The sequence below is a fragment of the Dermacentor andersoni genome, chromosome 11 (assembly GCF_023375885.2).
Source record: "Dermacentor andersoni chromosome 11, qqDerAnde1_hic_scaffold, whole genome shotgun sequence".
In the NCBI taxonomy this organism is placed as follows: Eukaryota; Metazoa; Arthropoda; class Arachnida; order Ixodida; family Ixodidae; genus Dermacentor; species Dermacentor andersoni.
In genome coordinates this window covers 3,234,539-3,254,373 of record NC_092824.1, presented here as the reverse complement: position 1 = coordinate 3,254,373, position 19,835 = coordinate 3,234,539, and the positions used below count along the sequence as shown (strand labels likewise).

The window sequence follows — 19,835 nt, the reverse complement described above, 5'->3', positions numbered from 1 at the left end:
TTGTCGTGCCCTTGTTGATGTGCTTGAACTCCTGGCTGAAGTTCCTTAGCGTCACTTCTGCTTTCCCTCTGTGCACTTGAGCGATCCCTCTTGCAACGCGCATTTCATGGCCGAGCAGTAGATGGTCGCCCTCGATGACACCTTCTACGTCTGCAGGTGTCGGTGCCATCAGAAATAACAATGCTGGAGCGAGGCAAGATGCTACCTTGATCTTCGAGCACACTCAAGGCGCGGCAACTACAAGAGCTCACCAGCAGTATCACTTGATCTTCCAAAAGCATTATCGACTTCGACTTCAGGTCAATGATTGCACCGTGAAAGTTCAGGAAGTCCATGCCAAGAATGACGTGTCGTGATCACTGTTGGAGTATAACGAAGGTAGCAGGGCAAGTCCGGTCATGAATGGTAATTCTTGCGATGCAGATTCCTGTCGGCGTTATGAGGTGTCCTCCGGCGGTCCGAATTTGAGGGTCCTCTCATGCAGTCTTAATTTTCCTCAACTGGGCAGCGATGGGTCCACTCATGACGGAACAATCGGCCCCTGTCTCCACTAAGGCGGTGACTGCATGGCCGTCGAGAAGCACGTCGATGTCTGTGGTTGCACTGCAGTTAGGTCTCGGTGTCAGATCATGGCTGTGTCGCGTTGACCTGTGGCTGGTACAGGGCATTGTCAGGTAGTCCTACATCGGCGCATTCTTTGCTTGCAGACTTCATCGAGATGGCAACGTCTCTTTGATATGTCATCGAGGTAGTCTCTTCGAAGTCTTCGTAGGTGGCAGAGGATCTTCAACAGTTTGACGTACAGCAACCGCACCTCCATCAGTTGCTGCTTTTAGTTTTCCGGATATGGGCTCACAGACCAGCCCCGGGCTGGGCCATTGTGTATGGTCGGTGTTGCGGCAACAGGTAGTGGCCTGGTGAGGGCGAACGGCACAGTCGTCGAGAACTACACTGAGTGGCAGTGAGGTAGGCGGCGATGTCACATGGGCCATCCCCAAGCTGTGGACGCGGTGTGTTGACGGCGAACACTCTCAGTACCGAGTCGTGGTATGGGCATCGGCGGTACATGTGGCCAGCTTCTCTGCAGTGATAGCAGAACAAGCAGGGTTCAGGCACGCCAAATTGTCTTCCTCGCATAGCTGTGCTGTGCGACGAGTGGGCATGCTGGTGGCAGTGGACAACGCAATTGCGGCGTTACAGGGCCCTGGCGCAGTTGCGGAGGGAGACTTTGACGGCAAGCGACGGCAGCACAGGTCATCGCTTCCGGCTGGAGCTGTGGTGATTGTGATTGAACCTCAGGAACTCCTAGCAATCGCTGAACCTCTTCTTTGACAATGTTGGTGATTGAGGCTACTTGAGGCTGCGACCTTGGAAAGAGCTTCTGCAGTTCCTCGCGAATGACCACTCTGATGGTCCTGCAGGTCCTCGCTGCTGAGTGCTTTAACATCCGTGTCATTTGCAGTCAGTGGTTATATTGCCTTGTTCGCATATCAGGAGTCTTCTCAATAGTTGTGGCCTTGGAAATAAATTGGACATCGGTCTTAGGCGGGTTGCATATCAATCTGGCGAAAAACTTGCTTCGGACTGCACATTAGGAAGCGAACTTTTTTCCCTGTCTGGGTTGGCATGTCGGAAGAGCCGAGTCATCTCCTCTGTAAAGATAGTGTTCTCGTTCTGCAGCTCCATGTGGGTTTTGAGTAGAGCTTGGGCTCGCTCTTTGCACATGACACTTGTGAACGCCTGCAAGAAGCCATTGCAGAACAGGTCCCATGTAGTCAGGGTTGATTCTCGGTTCTAAAACCACGTACTGGTGGCGTCTTCTAAGGCGAAGTACACATGCCAGAGCTTGTCGTCGGAGTTCCAGCTGTTGAATGCAACGGCCCTTTCATGTTCCCAGTTAGTTATCTGGATCTTCAAATGATGATCCACGGAAGGTCGCTGGCTCCTTGGGCAGTTGCAGCACGATGGGGACGCTGGGACTGCCATTATGGTTGACTTGGCAACAGTCCTTGCAACCTGCGGCTACGTCACTAGTTCTTGGCAACGTTAGTGTTGTCTTCCACGTTCGGACATGGGTCACGGCTTTGCAGGAGCATCTGGTAGAAGTACGCAAAGCACCTCCACCAGATGTCACGTAGTAGTAATGGTAAAGAAAGTAGCAATACTGTGAATGACGAAACTAACTTTTATTGGGCGAATCTGTGCCCACGAAAACAGGCTACACTTAAAGCACAATGATAGCCGCGAACACAGCTGACGATCGTCGAAATCTGATCTGCCGTTCAAGCGCGTCTGCTTTTATACACGAGCCATTGAACGTTCCAAAGTAATCGCTAGTGCCCACACGTCTTCCAGAAAGTTCTACACCATTCGCGTCGTGTATACATGCAATCAGATTACACAAGGTTTGGTGAGAACAGACAGCGGATAGAACCATCGATAACATTCCAGAAACGTTGAATACATGCAGGCGTGTCCCACACTGAGCGATAACATTTGTTAGACGGTGAAAAGCACTCACCCGAAAAAGATAAGCAAGTCCACGTGTCAGTATCACAAGCGTATTGAAAAAGACAGGGACAAGATAGAAAGATACAAACAATACTTTTGCCCTGTATGTGCCCTGTGTTTTCGACTGTTGGCACCCATCTTTTGCACCGTGTTTGTGTTATGATGAGTTACCAACATACCCACGCCTCTAGCCTGGTTAGCTAGCCTTGGCTTAATTCTGAAGACCCTCTATAACATAGGTGGCGTGTGCTGCCTGTAGGGGCGCGAGAAGGAGTGCTGCTGCAATCTGCCGCGTTAAAATGACAGAATAAACTCAGAAGAAAGGTAAAACAAACTCAGTGGAACCAAAGAGGATGTAGAAAAAGATAAGGGTAACCAGAATGGGATTCATGGAACAGTAATGAATTAACATTATCTACCCCATAGAAGGCATGGCATCCATCGCTGCTTTCAACTATACAGCACACGTATACAAACACAGCCACTAACACGACTAATGGAACACGTGTCCAGGCTTGCCTGGGGGCAACGTTTATCTGCTGACGGTCGTGTGCGAACTGTGCAAGGCTGCATTCCAGTGCACTGCACGTGCCCCCTCTATCAGGTGGCTCCTCCCCTTCCACGTAAGTCTACCTCCTCTCCACTACTTTCCCATACACAAGTAAGGTTGCCAACTGCCCCAAATTTGACTGGACAGTACCATCTCTTGGGTAGATGTCCCAACTTAACCTAGTTGGGACAGCATACTGGATAACGAAAATATACCAGATTTCCTTTTTAAATTGATTGACAGCTTGTTTGCACATTCTTCCTTTTTGTTTTCTGTTGCACTGTCATAAACGCAAAGGCAGTTTCATTTTTCGTCTCCAGTTCTGCTGTAGGCCCCCACTTTTCCCATTAACTCCATCTGTATTGGTAGCCATGTTAGTCAAGCAACTATACTGCACCTTTGTTGTTGTAAATTGCCAGGAGGTAGGACACCAAAATTTGAGCTTTGCCGAACATACAAACTGATGGCTCCTGGACCCGACAGGGTTTGTCATCGCCAGCCGCTATGACCCCCTCCAGACTTTGTCCACCAAGAGTTGGCAACCCTATGCACAAGCCGATAGGCGGTGCAAGCACATTTGAGAACCCCACAATGGCTTTTCGTTCACATGACCATTCTCATTCTGACGCATTAAAACTGGCTAAACGAAGATGGCAATTATGTAAAGCCCCACAGCCACATTTCGGATGCATGCATTTGGGATACATTCAAGCTGCAATAGAATGATACCAGTTATGCTCCCAAGGTTATGGCGGAAAGAGGGAGTCAGGTGAGAACGCTCTTCCCAAAGGACATGTGGTCTGCTATGTCAGCTGAGATGGCAGCATGGAACATGCTTTGACACCACATACTTAAATTTATGTGGCCCCTAAAACGACAGAAAACTGAATCTCATGGTGGACTTCCTTTCACGTTCACTCAACAAGGATAACGTGGAAGGGCACTGACCTTTTCTGGCTTGACCCACTTGTCCAACTCCATGATGGTACCCTTTATTTCATTGCGGGTGTATTGGATCTCGAAGAGAATGCTCTCGAACTTGTTCTGAAAGAAACAAACTCCTAAGCATTGTCACACAGAGGATCTTCAGCTAACTGGCAGATGTTTTCGACCAAGTGCAGTGGCACACCTCATAACAATCCTTCGGTCATGCTGCAAGATGGAAGAAAGTAGCACAGAGCTACAAAAGAAACCAAATTTCTGAGAAACCTGTTTCCTTTGTAGCTTCGTGCCATAGCTGGGTGGTGGTTAGAAAATTCTTTCCCTTTCATGAACCCTCCCTCCCGCTTTTGTGGTCTTTCTCAGAACTAATTTGCCATATTTAGCGTTTGCACTCATTCCTGAATGGGAAGCGCATTGGCTTAAGCAACACAGTGAGACTTATTTTGAGACAAAAAAGAAAGGCTTCAGCAAGAATATCTAGCAGCATACCAGCACTGGAATGCCACATGTGTTATGTTCCAGCAGAACGGTGTTCAGGCGGTTCACACAATAACACTCTGGAAAACACACTCAAATTTGATCGACCAAGTGTGAAAGCCCTGGAAAACTCTGTCAAGGTCCCGAGTTTGATAGCGCAAAAGAACCAAGTTTTCTTCACCTGCAATGCTTTCTTTTGGAGAAACCTATATAGATTTCCTTTGCAGGTGAAGACAATTTTCCTTCGCACAAATCTTCCTCCACCCTTCGGCAGAACTGATTTGCCATAGAACACACGATAAATAGAGGGCATGCAGCTGTCTTAATCAAAAGCTATGAATGAAAAATGCCTAAAACAGATAAAGGAAAACAAGCACAGACAACACATTGCCACTACCCAAGGAAGAAAGGGTGTGGTGCACTTCTCAGCTCTGAACAAGGCTTGAGCAAAACAGCGACTGATCCATGGTGTTTAATGGACCAAACAAACTTCATGGCTATGACAGATGCCATAGTGAAGGGTCTAATTCTGACCACCCGGGGTTCACAGCTGAATCCGTGCACAGAAACATTTCTTTTTTTACTTTGTACCCCATTAAAATGTGGTCAGGAATCAAACCAAATTTCTGTGAAACGTACCAAATGTGACCTGTTCCCCAAGGTATGTGGCAGGGACCCGAGGCAGGGTTAAGAGGTGGGGTTACCACTGGCAGCTCGAGTACAATATGCACAAGCTGGCAACCGACACAGGATCCATCGGCAAGCTGTTATATGTGCTATCGATGTACGCACACAATCAAAAGCAGGCCACACAGAGACGACATTATGAACCACAGACCGGATGGGAAAGAAGTACAGGCTGGGCACTGCCATCGGTGCTGCCCCACTCCATCAGAACGAAGGGAAAATTAGAAAGGCGAATATCACGCTCGTAGTATCTACGCTCCTACCAAGTGTTTTTCAAAATTAATTTGGTAATATATTCCTGGGAGACATACTCATTCCAAGGTGTTTTTGAAGCTTCAAAAAACATATAGTTCATGGTAGAGCACAGTACTGGCTTGGGCCATGCCTGTTAAGCAACACTTGACTGGTGCTCGAGACGAGCCAGGGTCTCAATCAAGCACATAGTAGGCCCAGGCATTCTATTTGCAACTTCGCAGCACTGAAGGCTATGATGACTGCGGCCTTAATGAAATTTTCGCTCGGTGGTGTTTGTCAGTTTCTGGGAAACTAGAGGTAAGCAGGCCATGACAAAGCAGTGATATGCTACACAGAGTAATGCATATTAGTGGGGCGTTTCAGTCACTGGGAAAACGGTACTAGTGATCCCAGAGGCAACTATGTTCCCCCTCTCTTTAATGTGATTAGGATTCTTTGCCTATTTACCTATATATCCTCTAACACCATATGATTCAAGTTGTCCACTAATATGAGCCACTGCATATGTCCTCAGGGTGGTGATATGTCCTCAGGGTCGTGATACAGTCATCATCACCCTGTTGTCATGCTGTGCTAGGTAACACAGCTGTACCATTGTCATCATACTGCCGTCTTCGTTCTATCAACAATATTCTATCATAATGATGCTGTCCTTCAACCATGCTATGGTCATCATTGCATTGTCGCCATACTGTCATTGTGATGTCATCACTGTAGTGTCGTCGTGATGCAGTCATGGTCGTTCCATCATAATCACTCCACTTTCGCCATTTGATTCTCATCCCACCATCATCTTCCTACAGTTGGCATCTTACCGCCTTCGTTGTTCTACTGACGTCATTTTATAGTAATCAGGCTGTTCATGGCCAACCCTGGCAAGCGAAGGTCATAGCAAAGCGGGCCAATCATGCTCTGGTTGGAGACTGTGTATGTCATCTAAAGCTAAAGCAATTGAAATCTCAAAATGACCACAGATATTAAATAAAGGTTCCTTTGGTAATACAGTGTGTCACTGCATTGTATGAAAGCTAATCACATTAAGTTACGTCATCTTGAGATGGGTTCTACCAGAAATTTTTCAGCTTCACGACAGCAGAAAACTCTGGTCAATGTTGTTTCCAAGCTATTAAGACCTCAGATTCCCAGAGGTGATCAAGCTGTTTGTATTGAAAGAGCGTTGAAAAGATAGCGAATTGTTTGTATGGTGGGAGACTCGCGGAAAACAATTTTGAAGACTATCTTCAGTTGCCCAAAGTATCCTTCATATAGGATACTTTGCCTCAAGAGAATTCAGTGAAAAAAATTTCGGTTGAACAGGTAATATTTGTTAAGTGCAAATTTGCCGAAAGGCAGAATCTTAGCAGTACCTTCTGCAGCACAAGATTATGTAAATCTCAAGTCATTGATTTGCCACATTGCATTGCCTTGTGCCTAATCAGTTCAATGGAAAAAAGAAACAAAATAAAACAAATATTAAATTTGTTCTTAGAGTAATTAAATAAAGTAGGAGCAAATAAAATCTGGAATGTTCATCCACAAATTTATGTTATGGCATGGTGCAATCCACTACTGGTTTCCATTTAATTTCTTTGTTCGAGTGAGCTAAATATTCTGGCATAAGTTTGTTGCCTAATTAGTGTAACTAATTAAATTAAGATTTTCAAGTGTTGATGGTTATTGTATATATAGTTTAAGCCAATGCGAAAGCTGTAAATTTTTGCAGTGTTGGTAAAATTTAAATCTCTCAGTGCATTTTCCTCTTGAATTATACATTGAATTTTCACTATTTCTTTTTTTCAATATATATCTTTTAAAGCAATGCACAATGCTGCAGTATCATGCTTCTTTCCTTCAGATAATGCAAAGCTGTCATTATGGCGCAGCAGATAAGCAGCAGTCTCTCACGATCCTCAGCTGAGCAGTCTGCCAATTGCAAGTAGCATTAGATGCACATGCAACCAAGCAAGCTACACACAAACTGCTTACAAATGAGCAACTATTCAATATCATAATGTCATTTTTCCTGTATATTCACATTTAGCATGCAATTTAAACAAATCAAGAACACCTCATGATTTCAGAAGTGTTTGCCTGAGCTCGTTGGTTGCACATAGCACAATTGGTCTCCAGCACAACGGTCTGACACACATAGTGTTTGTATTGATTTTTTACACTTCTTATAGCGCAAGACAGGCAATGTTTCTTTTTTGTGCCATGCCAATTATCCGACTCCTTAGGTTGAAATATCATCTTTGCACAAGTAGCCCTTTTCTTTTACTGTCGTAGTATTGACGGTGTACTGATGCAAGATTTCCCGCTTCTGTCAATTTCCATGGCTTCTAAAACTTTGCGTGTCAGCTTGTCTTTACTTTTCCTAAAAGCTTGATGTCATGAAATTAAACTGTGCAATGGTGCTGGTGATAATGAAAGTAATGCACAATAAGCAAAATAAGCAATGCACAATAAACCACAAGAAGAAGCACGCTACCAGCAAAAGAGGGGTGACATATGATATACACTTATGTGGCCAATGATATATAGGACAAACAGGCAGTTGTATCAATGACAGGACAAAAGAACATGCAGCATCTTTGGAAGGAGTCTCGGCTTTGCACCGTTCAATTTCATGACATCAAAGTTTTAAGAACAAGTAAGGACAAGCTGACGCGCGAGATTTGAGAAGCCATGACAGAATTGACAGAAGTGGGAAATCTTGCATCAGTAAACCACGAATACTACTAAAAGAAAAAGAAGATGGTTACTTGCACAAAGACAATATTACAACCTAAGGAGTCGGATCATTGGCATGGCACAAAAAAGAAGCATTGGCTGTCTTGCGCTATAAAAAGTGTAGTAAACATTCAGTCCAGTGTGTGTTGTCTCTTCCTGTCCCTGTCGAACGTCCTACTGGAAACCAATTGACCTAATCATTATCTAATTCATAGCAGTGATTTGATTACCAGGTATGCGATGCTTACAGCTTTTTGTATGTAGGTAACAAAGTATGTGGCAGATTGTCATGCAAAATGGATAGCAGGCAACAAGTCTGACAAAAATATGGCACCAAAACTGGAAATGGAAGCCCTGCGCAATGCAAGAAAAAAAAAAATAGCTTGCGACAGCACAAGCGAGGTGCAGGGGGGCAACATCTTTAAACAATGCTGGACTGGGTGGACACGACGGGCTCGCAGGTCAGCTGACCCCACACCTACACGAGAGGTTCTCAAGACAGAGGGCCTGTCTACGAGTGCCTCGGGTCATCACCAGGCGCATGACGTCGGAGCGGTATGACCACTCACCCTACATTCACAGACTGCTGCCGACACATAAGGGATCTACCACGACTACTTCAGTCTGCCGCCCCCTTTCTCTCCAGCCATCGCTGCACCAAAACCTGCAAAAGTTCTACCACAATGGGCTCCCCCAGTACTCTCTGGCCTTCACCCAGCAAAACTTGAGACTGACATGCTCTATTTTCGAGCTCTTCGCATTGGAGTCAGTGTCCCATACATGTAATGTGTGAGTGCCAGTCTATCATCATTTTTATGTGTTGTAAGCAATGTCTTGTCTAATTTATCTTTGCTGTACTACACACCTGCAACATGCCTAACATTCATGGTAATGCACAAACTTCCTCTCATCATATTTATGGACACTTGAGATTAACGATACTACTCACTCGTAGTAAACGTATGTGCTGCCATTCAATCTATTAAAAATGCAGTGTTTCACTTGGAAAGTCCTTATTCTGCCCAATAGTTGTCAACCTCAAGTCAGGTGTGCCAGCAAGCAAGAGTAGAGGCAAGGAAAAAACATTGCGAACCGTACTCCAGCTAGCAACATCTTCACGGCCTTGTGTAGTGGCCCGTATTCCAGGGGCATTGGCCAGAAAATGTCTTCCTGGATGCATTGTGAAAACATGTTTGCTCAACTGCTTAAAACACTGGTGCAGCAAGCCTTGTGGCAATTGCCACAGCTCAGAAAGCGGCTGCCTTGATAACTACAGTCATTGCAAGTCAGGCATGACACAAATACCAGTCTCGCCCCAGGTAGTCAGATGTTGCTGGCTGGCATTTTATCATGCACTACCCCACACTATTGTTTTGCCCCACCTGTACAATAATGAGGAAGTGTCTTCACAGTACACATTCACAGACTGCGATTGTACAGAAACTTAGTTAAGTAGGTGGGGATGGTTGTGGTGGAATGAACGGTGCAAATTCAAGCAGCATCAGAATGTCTTCCCCAATAGAACAGCATTACCTGCACTGTGCGAGCATGCAAGCAACGTACGTTAAAGCTGTTTTGTGCTGCGATGGTTGCCTCATTTTTCGTTGTGTTGCCTATGCACGCATCATCACGCTTTTCTCGCTCATAAATCTTCGCTAGAAATTAACGCTTTCAGTTTATTCAATGATAACAAAATGACGAGATCATGACTGACCTTGTTCAGGTCTTCCTTGAGGGCGTCTACAAAACGGTCATGGTAGTCGGCGAGAAATCGGTCCATGGCCTTGAGTTGCTCGACGCGATAGCTGGTAGGCCGTGTTTTACCAAGCTTGAAGGACCGCCGCAGCTCGTCCACGCGCTGCAACATCATCGGGGCAATTGTCACCGAATCGCCAGACAAGGATTAAGCGAGTAGTTACCTTGGAGTAGCTGCTCGACATCTCGTCACTTCCACCAAGGCCGGCAGCTTCGAGAGGTGAAAAAAAAAAAAAGGAAACCTTTTAGTGCATCCAACTCCAGGCGCTGCCAACAAAATCGAAGTTTTGAAATGACGAGTGGGGGGTGTGCCCGGTACAGTTTCGACGGGAGAAGAAAACCAGCGGCCGAGTGCCGTCGTCGTCACCGAAGAAAGTGCAGACGGCGCAGCCACGGTAACCTAGATCGTGTTCTTTCTAGACCGAAAGCAATCACAAGCAGAACGTAGTCCGGTTCACGCGTATACGTACACATGACGGTGAGTGAAAACGGCCGTGGGGCACCTCTCACCTCGCGGCGGTTGCCAAGAATGTCAGCTGCAAGACGACGATGACAAACACACCGAACGGTTGTTTAGCACCCTGGCGGAGCGAACACTTGACAGCGGCGATACAGTCGGACGCACAACAAGTACTACACATCAACCAAGCGCTTCGCATAACGCGATAGCGAGGAGGAGGTAGCGAGGATCGTCAATTTGTATTTTAATCAGCGATTCCAAGGCGCCGCAGCGCCGCGCTGGAACGTAGCGGGCGTCGTTTGCAACAGCGACGCACGCTTTCCTTCGGAAACTGCTGCGCTTAAACTTTCGTAGAACTGCGCGCAAAATCAAGGCCGCAAAGTGACCTCCAGAAGGCGGCAACGCAAACTATTCCAGATGTGCATGTGAGCGCGCACGGCGGGAATAAAAATGTGTGCCGTCGTTGCGACATTGGCTCGCTGTTTTTACTCATACGACCTCGTATCAATATGGTTTCTAGCCAGCACACTCTTCCTGCCGTTACGTCGCTTCTTTGACAGTCGCCTTGCGAGATCAACGCAGGCTCACAACTGAGAGTGCGCTTTCGTTGAGCGGGGGACAGATTTTTGTTCGGGGACACGCGCACGAGCAAAATCTTATGATAGACGCATGACAAGCGCTATTACTGGGTCGCCGGCCCGCGCTTCCTCTCGACACACATATTGCGCACATGCATTCCTCTAATGACAACATTAACATATTATACGCTTCAAATATACGTTCTGATGAGAACGCTAGCGGAGCGATGCGCAGCACCACGGCACGCGTACCGTACACCCTCTCTTCTTTCTTTTTTCCTCATCGGCGCTTTTCCTGTTCAGACCGCACCGTATACGAAAGTTTCCTTCACGTATCGGCGCAGCGCCGCCGATCGCGACCGCAGAAGCAGGAACTGCACGCGTATCGGGGAAAGCCGAGTGGGCAGCCCCATTCTCTACTACCCATGCATGCGTCCCGGTGAAAGTTTCAGATTCGTCCCCTGTGCGGAAACGCCGATCAACATAGCTATGCTACACTATAGGGGAGCTACACAACGCGATGCCCTGACTATGCATATTCGCCGCGGTATGTCTGCTCGTCTCAGCTGCGCTGCAGTGGAAATTTTAGAGAATTTCTTGCCTGGGAGCTAGGCTTTTCGTTCCGTCACACGCGTGCGCGCACTGCAGCACGAGAGGTCGCAGACGCCGTTTAGCTGTCGCTTTCACGCGTGTGCTGCTCAAGCTACGCGATATGCCAAGGTGCAACAGTACACTGCTGCAATATGTGTCTGTTCGCTTAAGCACGTGCACCTCGTGCACCAACTCAGAACCGTGGCCCAACAAATGCACTAGTTAGCAATGGAACTAATATAGTAATGGCCGGCGTCAGCACCCCATGACTGGACCGACTCTGTGTGTTGGCGCCGAGACTGCCGGCCACATGCATGCTTATGCCGCAAAAGCTCATTTCCAGACGTGGAAATCAGCGAATACTGTGACTAGGTGTCTGCATAGCGCTGACGCGCAGTAGTTTATTTTTCTTTTCGGAGAAAATCGAATGACGCCGTGCCAGCATCGGTTTCGTTGTCATATTCATTTGTTGACAGTACCATATTTAACGTGACAACGGCTGTTTAGACACATTTTATGTACAGTTCCTTATTTTATTGCCGCACATGGCTCTGTGCCAGGTCAGTCGATCTATTTGCTTTCGCTTGTTCGCTCGATGAACAACGCGTTCTGAAACACTTTCGAACGCTCTATAATGAACTTTCGGTTAATTATATATGTGGGTCGTTTGATCATCAAAAATACTTTTAGGTCCTGTAAATTCCTGTACGTGCCAGTTTTCCAATAAAAAGAACTCATCCGCGTGCACCTTTAGAGACGACTGCATTTTTCATCATGGTTAAGCTAAAATGGCGCGCGCACTCTCGACAAGATGATCAACTCTCAGCGAACGCAGGCGCCTTTTCCGATAGCTGAACACCACAATAAAACAAGAAATGAACCCTGAACACACACACAAAGCAAGCGAGACCGGCTGTATATATACAGCTCGTTGACAGCGTAATTAACTTAATGCGCAGAGCTGCTACTTGTATACTACCCAGCCAATTTTGTTGATCGCCACCACGTCGTTGCACAGCATGTTGAAAATTCCAGCGTGTAAGGCCCATGACCCTCATGACAATTCACCACGCATCAATAACGGCGATGGCAATGCTTGGGCACCGCGCGCTGGTCGGCGTAGTCTGGCGTATACTCACCTAAATAGAGTTTGCTACCAACTCGACGGGTCCGCCCGCATTCCATGGCACGTGCTGCATTCGGTAGCGCACGACGGCCTAGGCACGTGTCGAACAATTTTCGAGTGCGAGAACTACGCACAGTCAAAACAAAGCACAAAGCTAGCAAGTCCTCTACGGGGCGGCGTGTTTTCCGTACTACCAGAGTCCTTCCATTTTTTTTTTCAAAAACATGGAAGGACTCTGGTACTATACCCAGCCAACTTTGTTGACCGCCGAGAGGTCGCGCCACGGTGTGTTCGAAACTAAAGCCCCTTTCAAAACTCCAACTCGTCATCCCCATGGTATAGAGGAGATGGGAAAGCTTGAAAAAGCGCGTATATATATATATATATATATATATATATATATATATATATATATATATATATATATATATATATTGTCACGTGGTAGTGACGCCAAAGATAACAGTAGCAGTACTGTGAAAAAACTGGCTTTTATTGGGCGAACCTGTGCCCACAAAACAGGCTACACTTAAAGCACAACGATAGCGGCGAACACAGTCGGCGATCGTCGAAAATCTGCTCAGCGGGTCAAGTGCGTCGGTTTTTATACAGCTGCCATCGAATGTTCCAGACTGATCGCTGGGACCCGCATGCCTTCCACAAAGTTCGACAACATTCGAGTCACGCGATGAAATCAGATAACACAAGGTTCGGCGACAACAAACAGCGGATAGAAGCATCGATAACTTTCCAGAAACTTCGGATACATGCAGACGCGTCCAGCGCTGTGCGATAACATTTGTTAGCCGGCGAATGTGGTCGCCCGTTAAATATAAGTACACGTGTCAATACCCCCCTCTTAAAAAGCATCGACCCGATGCCGCAAGCAAACGAAATAAAAGAAAAGCACTCCTAGCAAAGAAAACAACAAAATAAGGAAGTTCGTCAGCGTCCGTAAAAGGGTTTAAGACGCACCACGTGGACCACTTCAGATCGTGCGCGGCGTCGCTGTGAATGCGAAATGCCGTCTGGCACGACCTCATAGTCCAGCGCGCCAATACGTCGGATGACCTTGTAGGGTCCGAAATATCGTCGCAGTAGTTTTTCACTGAGTTCTCGTCGGCGTATCGGGGTCCACACCCAAACACGGTCGCCGGGCTGGTACTCGACGAAGCGTCGTCGGAGGTTGTAGTGTCGGCTGTCGGTCCTCTGCTGGTTCTTGATCGGTAGGCGGGCGAGCTGTCGGGCTTCTTCGGCGCGCTGGAGATAGGTAGCGACGTCGATTCTCCTTGTCAGTGACGTGCGGCAGCATGGCGTCGAGCGTCGTCGTCGGTTTCCTGCCGTAAACCAGCTTAAACGGCGTGAGCTGTGTCGTTTCTTGCACCGCCGTGTTGTAAGCGAAGGTTACATACGGCAGGACCGCGTCCCACGTCTTGTGCTCGACGTCGACGTACATTGCTAGCATGTCGGCGAAGGTCTTGTTCAGGCGCTCCGTGAGACCATTCGTTTGCGGATGGTAGGCAGTTGTCCTCCTGTGGCTTGTCTGGCTGTATTGCAGAATGGCTTGTGTGAGCTCTGCTGTAAAAGCCGTTCCTCTATCAGTGATGAGGACTTCTGGGGCACCATGTCGCAGCAGGATGGTCTCGACAAAAAATTTCGCCACTTCGGCTGCGCTGCTTTTTGGTAGAGCTTTAGTTTCAGCGAAGCGGGTGAGATAGTCCGTCGCGACGACGATCCACTTATTCCCGGATGTTGACGTCGGAAACGGCCCCAACAAATCCATCCCAATCTGCTGGAATGGTCGGCGAGGAGGCTCGATTGGCTGTAGTAATCCTGCTGGCCTTGTTGGTGGTGTCTTGCGTCGCTGACAGTCTCGACATGTCTTGACGTAACGGGCAACGTCGGCGGTCAGACGCGGCCAGTAATACCTTTCCTGTATCCTCGACAGCGTCCGGGAGAATCCTAGGTGCCCAGCGGTAGGATCGTCGTGTAAGGCGTGCGTAGACGCAGCGCCGACGGAACAACAAAAAGGTAGTTGGCGCAGACTGGTGAGAAGTTCTTCTTCACGAGCAGGTTGTTTTGTAGTGTGAACGAAGACAACCCACGCCTAAATGCCTTAGGGGCAACGTCGGTGTTCCCTTCCAAATACTCGATGAGGCCTTTTAGCTCCGGGTCTGCTCGTTGCTGTTCGGCGAAGTCTTCCGCGCTTATTATTCCAAGGAAGGCATCGTCGTCCTCGTCGTCTTGCGGCGGGGGATCGATGGGGGCGCGTGAAAGGCAGTCGGCGTCAGAGTGTTTTCTTCCGGACTTGTATATTACGGTGACGTCATATTCCTGCAGTCTGAGGCTCCACCACGCCAGCCGTCCTGAAGGGTCCTTTAAGTTAGCTAGCCAACACAACGCGTGATGGTCGCTGACCACTTTGAATGGTCTCCCATATAGGTAAGGGCGGAACTTTCCTGTAGCCCAAATGATGGCGAGGCATTCCTTTTCAGTCGTAGAGTAATTGCCTTCCGCTTTTGACAGCGACCGGCTAGCATACGATATCACCCGTTCAAGTCCGTCTTTCCTCTGGACTAGGACGGCACCGAGGCCTAGGCTACTGGCGTCAGTGTGGATTTCGGTATCGGCGTTCTCGTCGAAGTGTGCAAGTACCGGCGGCGACTGCATGCGTCGTTTGAGTTCTTGAAATGCATCGGCCTGCGGCGTTTCCCACTTGAACTCGACATCACCTTTGGTTAGATGCGTAAGCGGCTCCGCGATGCGTGAAAAATCCTTGACAAAGCGCCTGTAGTAGGCACACATGCCAAGGAATCTACGCACTGCCTTCTTGTCGATGGGCTGCGGGAACTTTGCGATGGCAGCTGTCTTCTGTGGGTCGGGGCGTACTCCTGATTTGCTGATCACGTGGCCTAGGAACAAAAGCTCATCGTAAGCGAAGCGGCACTTTTCCGGCTTCAGAGTGAGCCCTGATGACTTGATGGCTTCTAACACTGTCGCAAGCCGCCTAAGGTGATCGTCGAAATTTCCGGCGAAGACAACGACGTCATCCAGGTAAACAAGGCACGTCTGCCACTTCAGTCCGGCTAACACCGTGTCCATGACGCGCTGAAACGTTGCAGGCGCCGAGCACAGTCCGAATGGCATAACCTTGAACTCGTAGAGGCCGTCTGGGGTGATAAAGGCGGTCTTTTCGCGATCTCTTTCGTCGACTTCTATTTGCCAATAGCCAGACTTGAGGTCCATCGACGAGAAGTATTTAGCGTTGCAGAGCCGATCCAATGCGTCGTCTATCCGTGGGAGGGGGTATACGTCCTTCTTCGTGATCTTGTTCAGACGACGATAATCAACGCAAAAACGTAGGGTTCCGTCCTTTTTCTTTACCAAGACTACAGGAGATGCCCACGGGCTTTTTGACGGCTGGATGATGTCGTCGCGCAGCATTTCGTCGACTTGGTGCCGTATAGCTTCACGTTCTCGCGTAGAAACTCGATAAGGGCTCTGGCGGAGTGGTCGAGCACACTCTTCGGTTATAATGCGATGCTTTGCGACTGGTGTTTGTCGAATCCTTGATGACGTCGAGAAGCATCCTTTGTATCGTCGAAGTAGACTTCTGAGCGGTTGTTGCTTAAGCGTGGGGAGGCTTGGATTAATGTCGAAGTCTGGTTCGGGGACTGCGGTCATCGGGGTAGATGCGGCAGAATCCGAGAGGACAAACGCATTGCTGGTTTCCATAATTTCCTCGATGTATGCGATCGTCGTGCCCTTGTTGATGTGCTTGAACTCCTGGCTGAAGTTTGTCAGCAACACTTCAGTTTTCCCTCCATGCAGTCGAGCGATGCCTCTTGCGACGCAAATTTCACGGTCTAGTAGTAGACGTTGGTCACCCTCGATGACGCCTTCTACGTCGGCAGTTGTTTTGGCGCCGACGGAAATGACAATGCTGGAGCGAGGCGGGATGCTGACTTGAGTTTTGAGCACGCTTAAGGCATGGTGACGATGAGAGCTCTCCGGTGGTATCGCTTGATCTTTAGACAGGGTTATCGACTTCGACTTCAGGTCGATGACTGCGCCGTGTTGGTTTAGGAAGTCCATGCCGAGAATGACGTCGCGTGAACATTGTTGGAGGATAACGAAGGTGGCAGGGTAAGTCCGGTCATGAACGGTAATTCTTGCCGTGCAGATTCCAGTCGGCGTAATCAGGTGTCCTCCAGCGGTCCGAATTTGAGGGCCTTCCCATGCAGTCTTAACCTTCTTCAACTGGGTGGCGATGTGTCCACTCATGACGGAGTAATCGGCCCCTGTGTCGACTAAGGCGGTGACTGCGTGGCCGTCGAGAAGCACGTCGATGTCGGTGGTGCTTTGTCTTGCGTTACAGTTAGGTCGTGGCGTCGGATCACGGCTGTGTCGCGTTGACCTGTGGCTGATATGGGGCGTCGGCAGGTCGTTTTTCGTCGTCGTATTTTTTTGCTTTCACACTTCGTCGGGACGGCGGCGTGTCGTTATGTCGTCGAGGTAGTTTCTTCGGCATATTCGTCGGCGGCGGAGGATCTTCGTCAGTTCGACGAACAGCAACCGCACCTCCATCGGTTGCTGCTTTTAGTTTTCCGGATACGGGCTCGCTGACCGGCCCCGGGCTGGGCCAGTGTATGGACGGCGCTGCGGCGACAGGTAGCGGCCTGGTGACGGCGAACGGGACGGTCGTCGAGGGCTCCACTGAGTAGCGGCGAGGTAGTCGGCGATGTCACGAGGGCGTTCACCTTCCCGAAGGCGCGGTGCGTTGACGGCGAACCCTCGCAATCCCAGGTCGCGGTATGGGCAACGGCGGTACACATGGCCGGCTTCCCCGCAGTGGTAGCAGAGCGGGCGGTGGTCAGGAGTGCGCCAAACGTCTGTCTTCCTCGGGTAGCTGCGCTGCGCGACGGGTGGGCGTGCTGGCGGCGGCGGCGGTGGTCGACGGAACTGCGGCGTTACAGGGCCCTGGCGCGGTCGTGGAGGGGGACCTTGACGGCGGGCGACGGCGGCGTAGGTCATTGCTTCTGGCTGAGGTTTCGGTGATCGTGGTTGCACCTCAGGCACTCCAAGCGATCGCTGAACCTCTTCTTTGAAGATTTCAGTGATTGGATTCACTTGGGACTGTGACCTTGGGTAGAACTTCTGCAGCTCCTCCCGTACGACCGCTCTGATAGTCTCTCGTAGATCGTCGGTAGCGAGTGATTGAACCCCGGCGTAGGTTGTAGAGTTCGTGCGCCGAGAGAGAGAATAAACTTTTTTATTCGGTGAATGAAGCTTTGGAGAGGCGTCCTCATTCCAGGATGCCTTGAGCTCGGGCCGCGTCCTGGGCCCTCGCAATCAGCCGTTGCTGATCCTCGAGGTCGGAGCTGGCCAAGGCTCTCTCCCAAAGCTCGTTAATGGGGTAAGGGTCCGGAGGATTTAATGGAGCCGCTCTGCAACCCCCTACTATGTGCCTGAGGGACCCGGGCTCTGCGCAGAAGCGGCATTGCGGAGAGAATTTTGTTGGGTCTATGAGGTGATTTCTGGTTGGATGGGGGAATGTATTAACCTGTAGAGCTCGGAGGCATCGCTCCTTCTCTCTAGGTAGTGACTTGTGTGGGGGTGCATATGTTCTGCGGGTGAGCTTGTAGTGTTGTGTGATGTCTTGGTAAGAGACTAGAGGGTGCATGCGCTCGGGTTCAGATTCCTCGGCGTCGGCTCGGTGGGTCAGATCTCGAGCCACGTGGTTGGCGACCTCGTTGCCAGGAATGCCTTGATGAGCTGGCGCCCAGATGATCATGACTGATCTCGTTGGCGGCTTTTGATTGATGATCCGGAGCGTAGTGGTATGAATTCTGCCGCTAGCAAAGTTGCGGCACGCCTGTTGGGAGTCGGTCACTATGACTTCAACCTCTGTTTGGGAGAGCGCGAGGGCTATGGCCGCTTCCTCGGCTTGGAGGGGATTGTTTCGTGTGAGTGAAATGCTGCTCCGATGTTCTGTGTTGACGACTACGGTGGCTGTTGTGGCTGCGTGTCTGGAGTAAGAAGCCGCGTCCGTGTAGGCTGTAGAGAGTAAAGTCCCGTATCGCTTGTGTATGGCCAGGGCGCGGGCCTCCCTTCGCTCTGCGTGGTGCACTGGGTGCATATTGCGAGGTAGAGGACGTACGGTGATGTTTCTCCGGATGGCATGGGGTAAGCTCACAGTCTGAGGCGGCGGATGGCTCAGAGGGGCAGAGAGCCCCAGGCGTAAAAGAATGGACCTCCCTGCTTCCGTAACCGCCAGCCTTGTTCGTTGACTGGATAAATGTGCCTCGATCAGCTCCTCGGCCGTGTTGTGCACACCTAGTCGTAGTAGGCGTTCTGTGGAAGTACTGGTCGGCAGGCCCATCGCCTGCTTATATGCCTTTCTGATCATTGTGTTGATTTTCTTCAGTTCCGTCTCGTTGAGTAGTGCGTATGGAATAGCGTAAGTTATTCGAGACACGACGAAGGCCTGGACAAGCCGAAGCGTGTCCGCCTCCCCCATGCCTCTTGTCTTGGTTGTTATTCGCCGGATCATGTGCGTAACTTGGGCTGTTGTATTCTTAAGCTTTTGAATTAATATTGTATTGGTGCGATCCGACTGGAAAACCATTCCCAATATCTTTACGCTCTGAGACGGAACGATGGTGTGTCCCTCCAGTTGTATGTTGATAGTGGGCGAGTCGGATGTGTGCTTCTTTCGCGGTGAGACCAGGAGTAGCTCCGACTTTTGGGGGGCGCAGCTGAGCCCGCATGACTTAGCATAGTCGCTCACCACGTCTGCAGCTTCCTGCAAGCGGTTCTCCATTTCCCCGATGGACCCTGTGGACGACCAGATGGTAATGTCGTCGGCATATAGGCCATGCCGGATCCCTGGGATGTTATCGAGGAGCGGCGGTAGGCCTATTAGGGCGATATTGAAAAGGAGAGGGGATAACACCGCGCCCTGTGGTGTGCCGCGCCCGCCCAGTAGGAAGGGGTTTGTGGCTTTGTCCCCGACCTTTAGGATGGCTTTTCTATCTGAGAGGAAATCTCTGATATAGGAGTACGTCCTGGCCCCACAGCCCAGCGCGTTTAGCCTCTGTAAGATTGCTGTGTGCTTGACGTTATCGAACGCCCCTTTAAGATCTAGGGCGAGGATAGCCGTGGGGGAGTTGC

General features: G+C 49.4%; 1 protein-coding gene across 5 annotated transcripts in view; it reads right to left on the bottom strand.

The window, feature by feature from the left end:
- Aldh-III (Aldehyde dehydrogenase type III) overlaps nt 1-12,736 on the bottom strand; it is a 232,690-nt gene extending 219,954 nt beyond the window's left edge. For 3 of the 5 annotated variants that reach the window (XM_055064319.1, XM_055064320.1, XM_055064316.1), the window contains exons 1-4: nt 12,676-12,736; nt 10,072-10,118; nt 9,867-10,010; nt 4,010-4,105 (exon numbers count right to left, since the gene is read on the bottom strand). In XM_055064319.1, coding sequence (XP_054920294.1) covers nt 4,010-4,105; nt 9,867-10,010; nt 10,072-10,118; nt 12,676-12,721 — 333 coding nt within the window. In that variant the 5' untranslated portion in view covers nt 12,722-12,736. Of the gene's footprint in view, nt 1-4,009; nt 4,106-9,866; nt 10,011-10,071; nt 10,119-10,377; nt 10,618-12,675 lie in introns of those variants that run through there. The other 2 variants (XM_055064317.2, XM_055064318.2) reach the window with 2 other exon arrangements.
- Between the last annotated feature and the right edge of the window lie 7,099 nt (nt 12,737-19,835).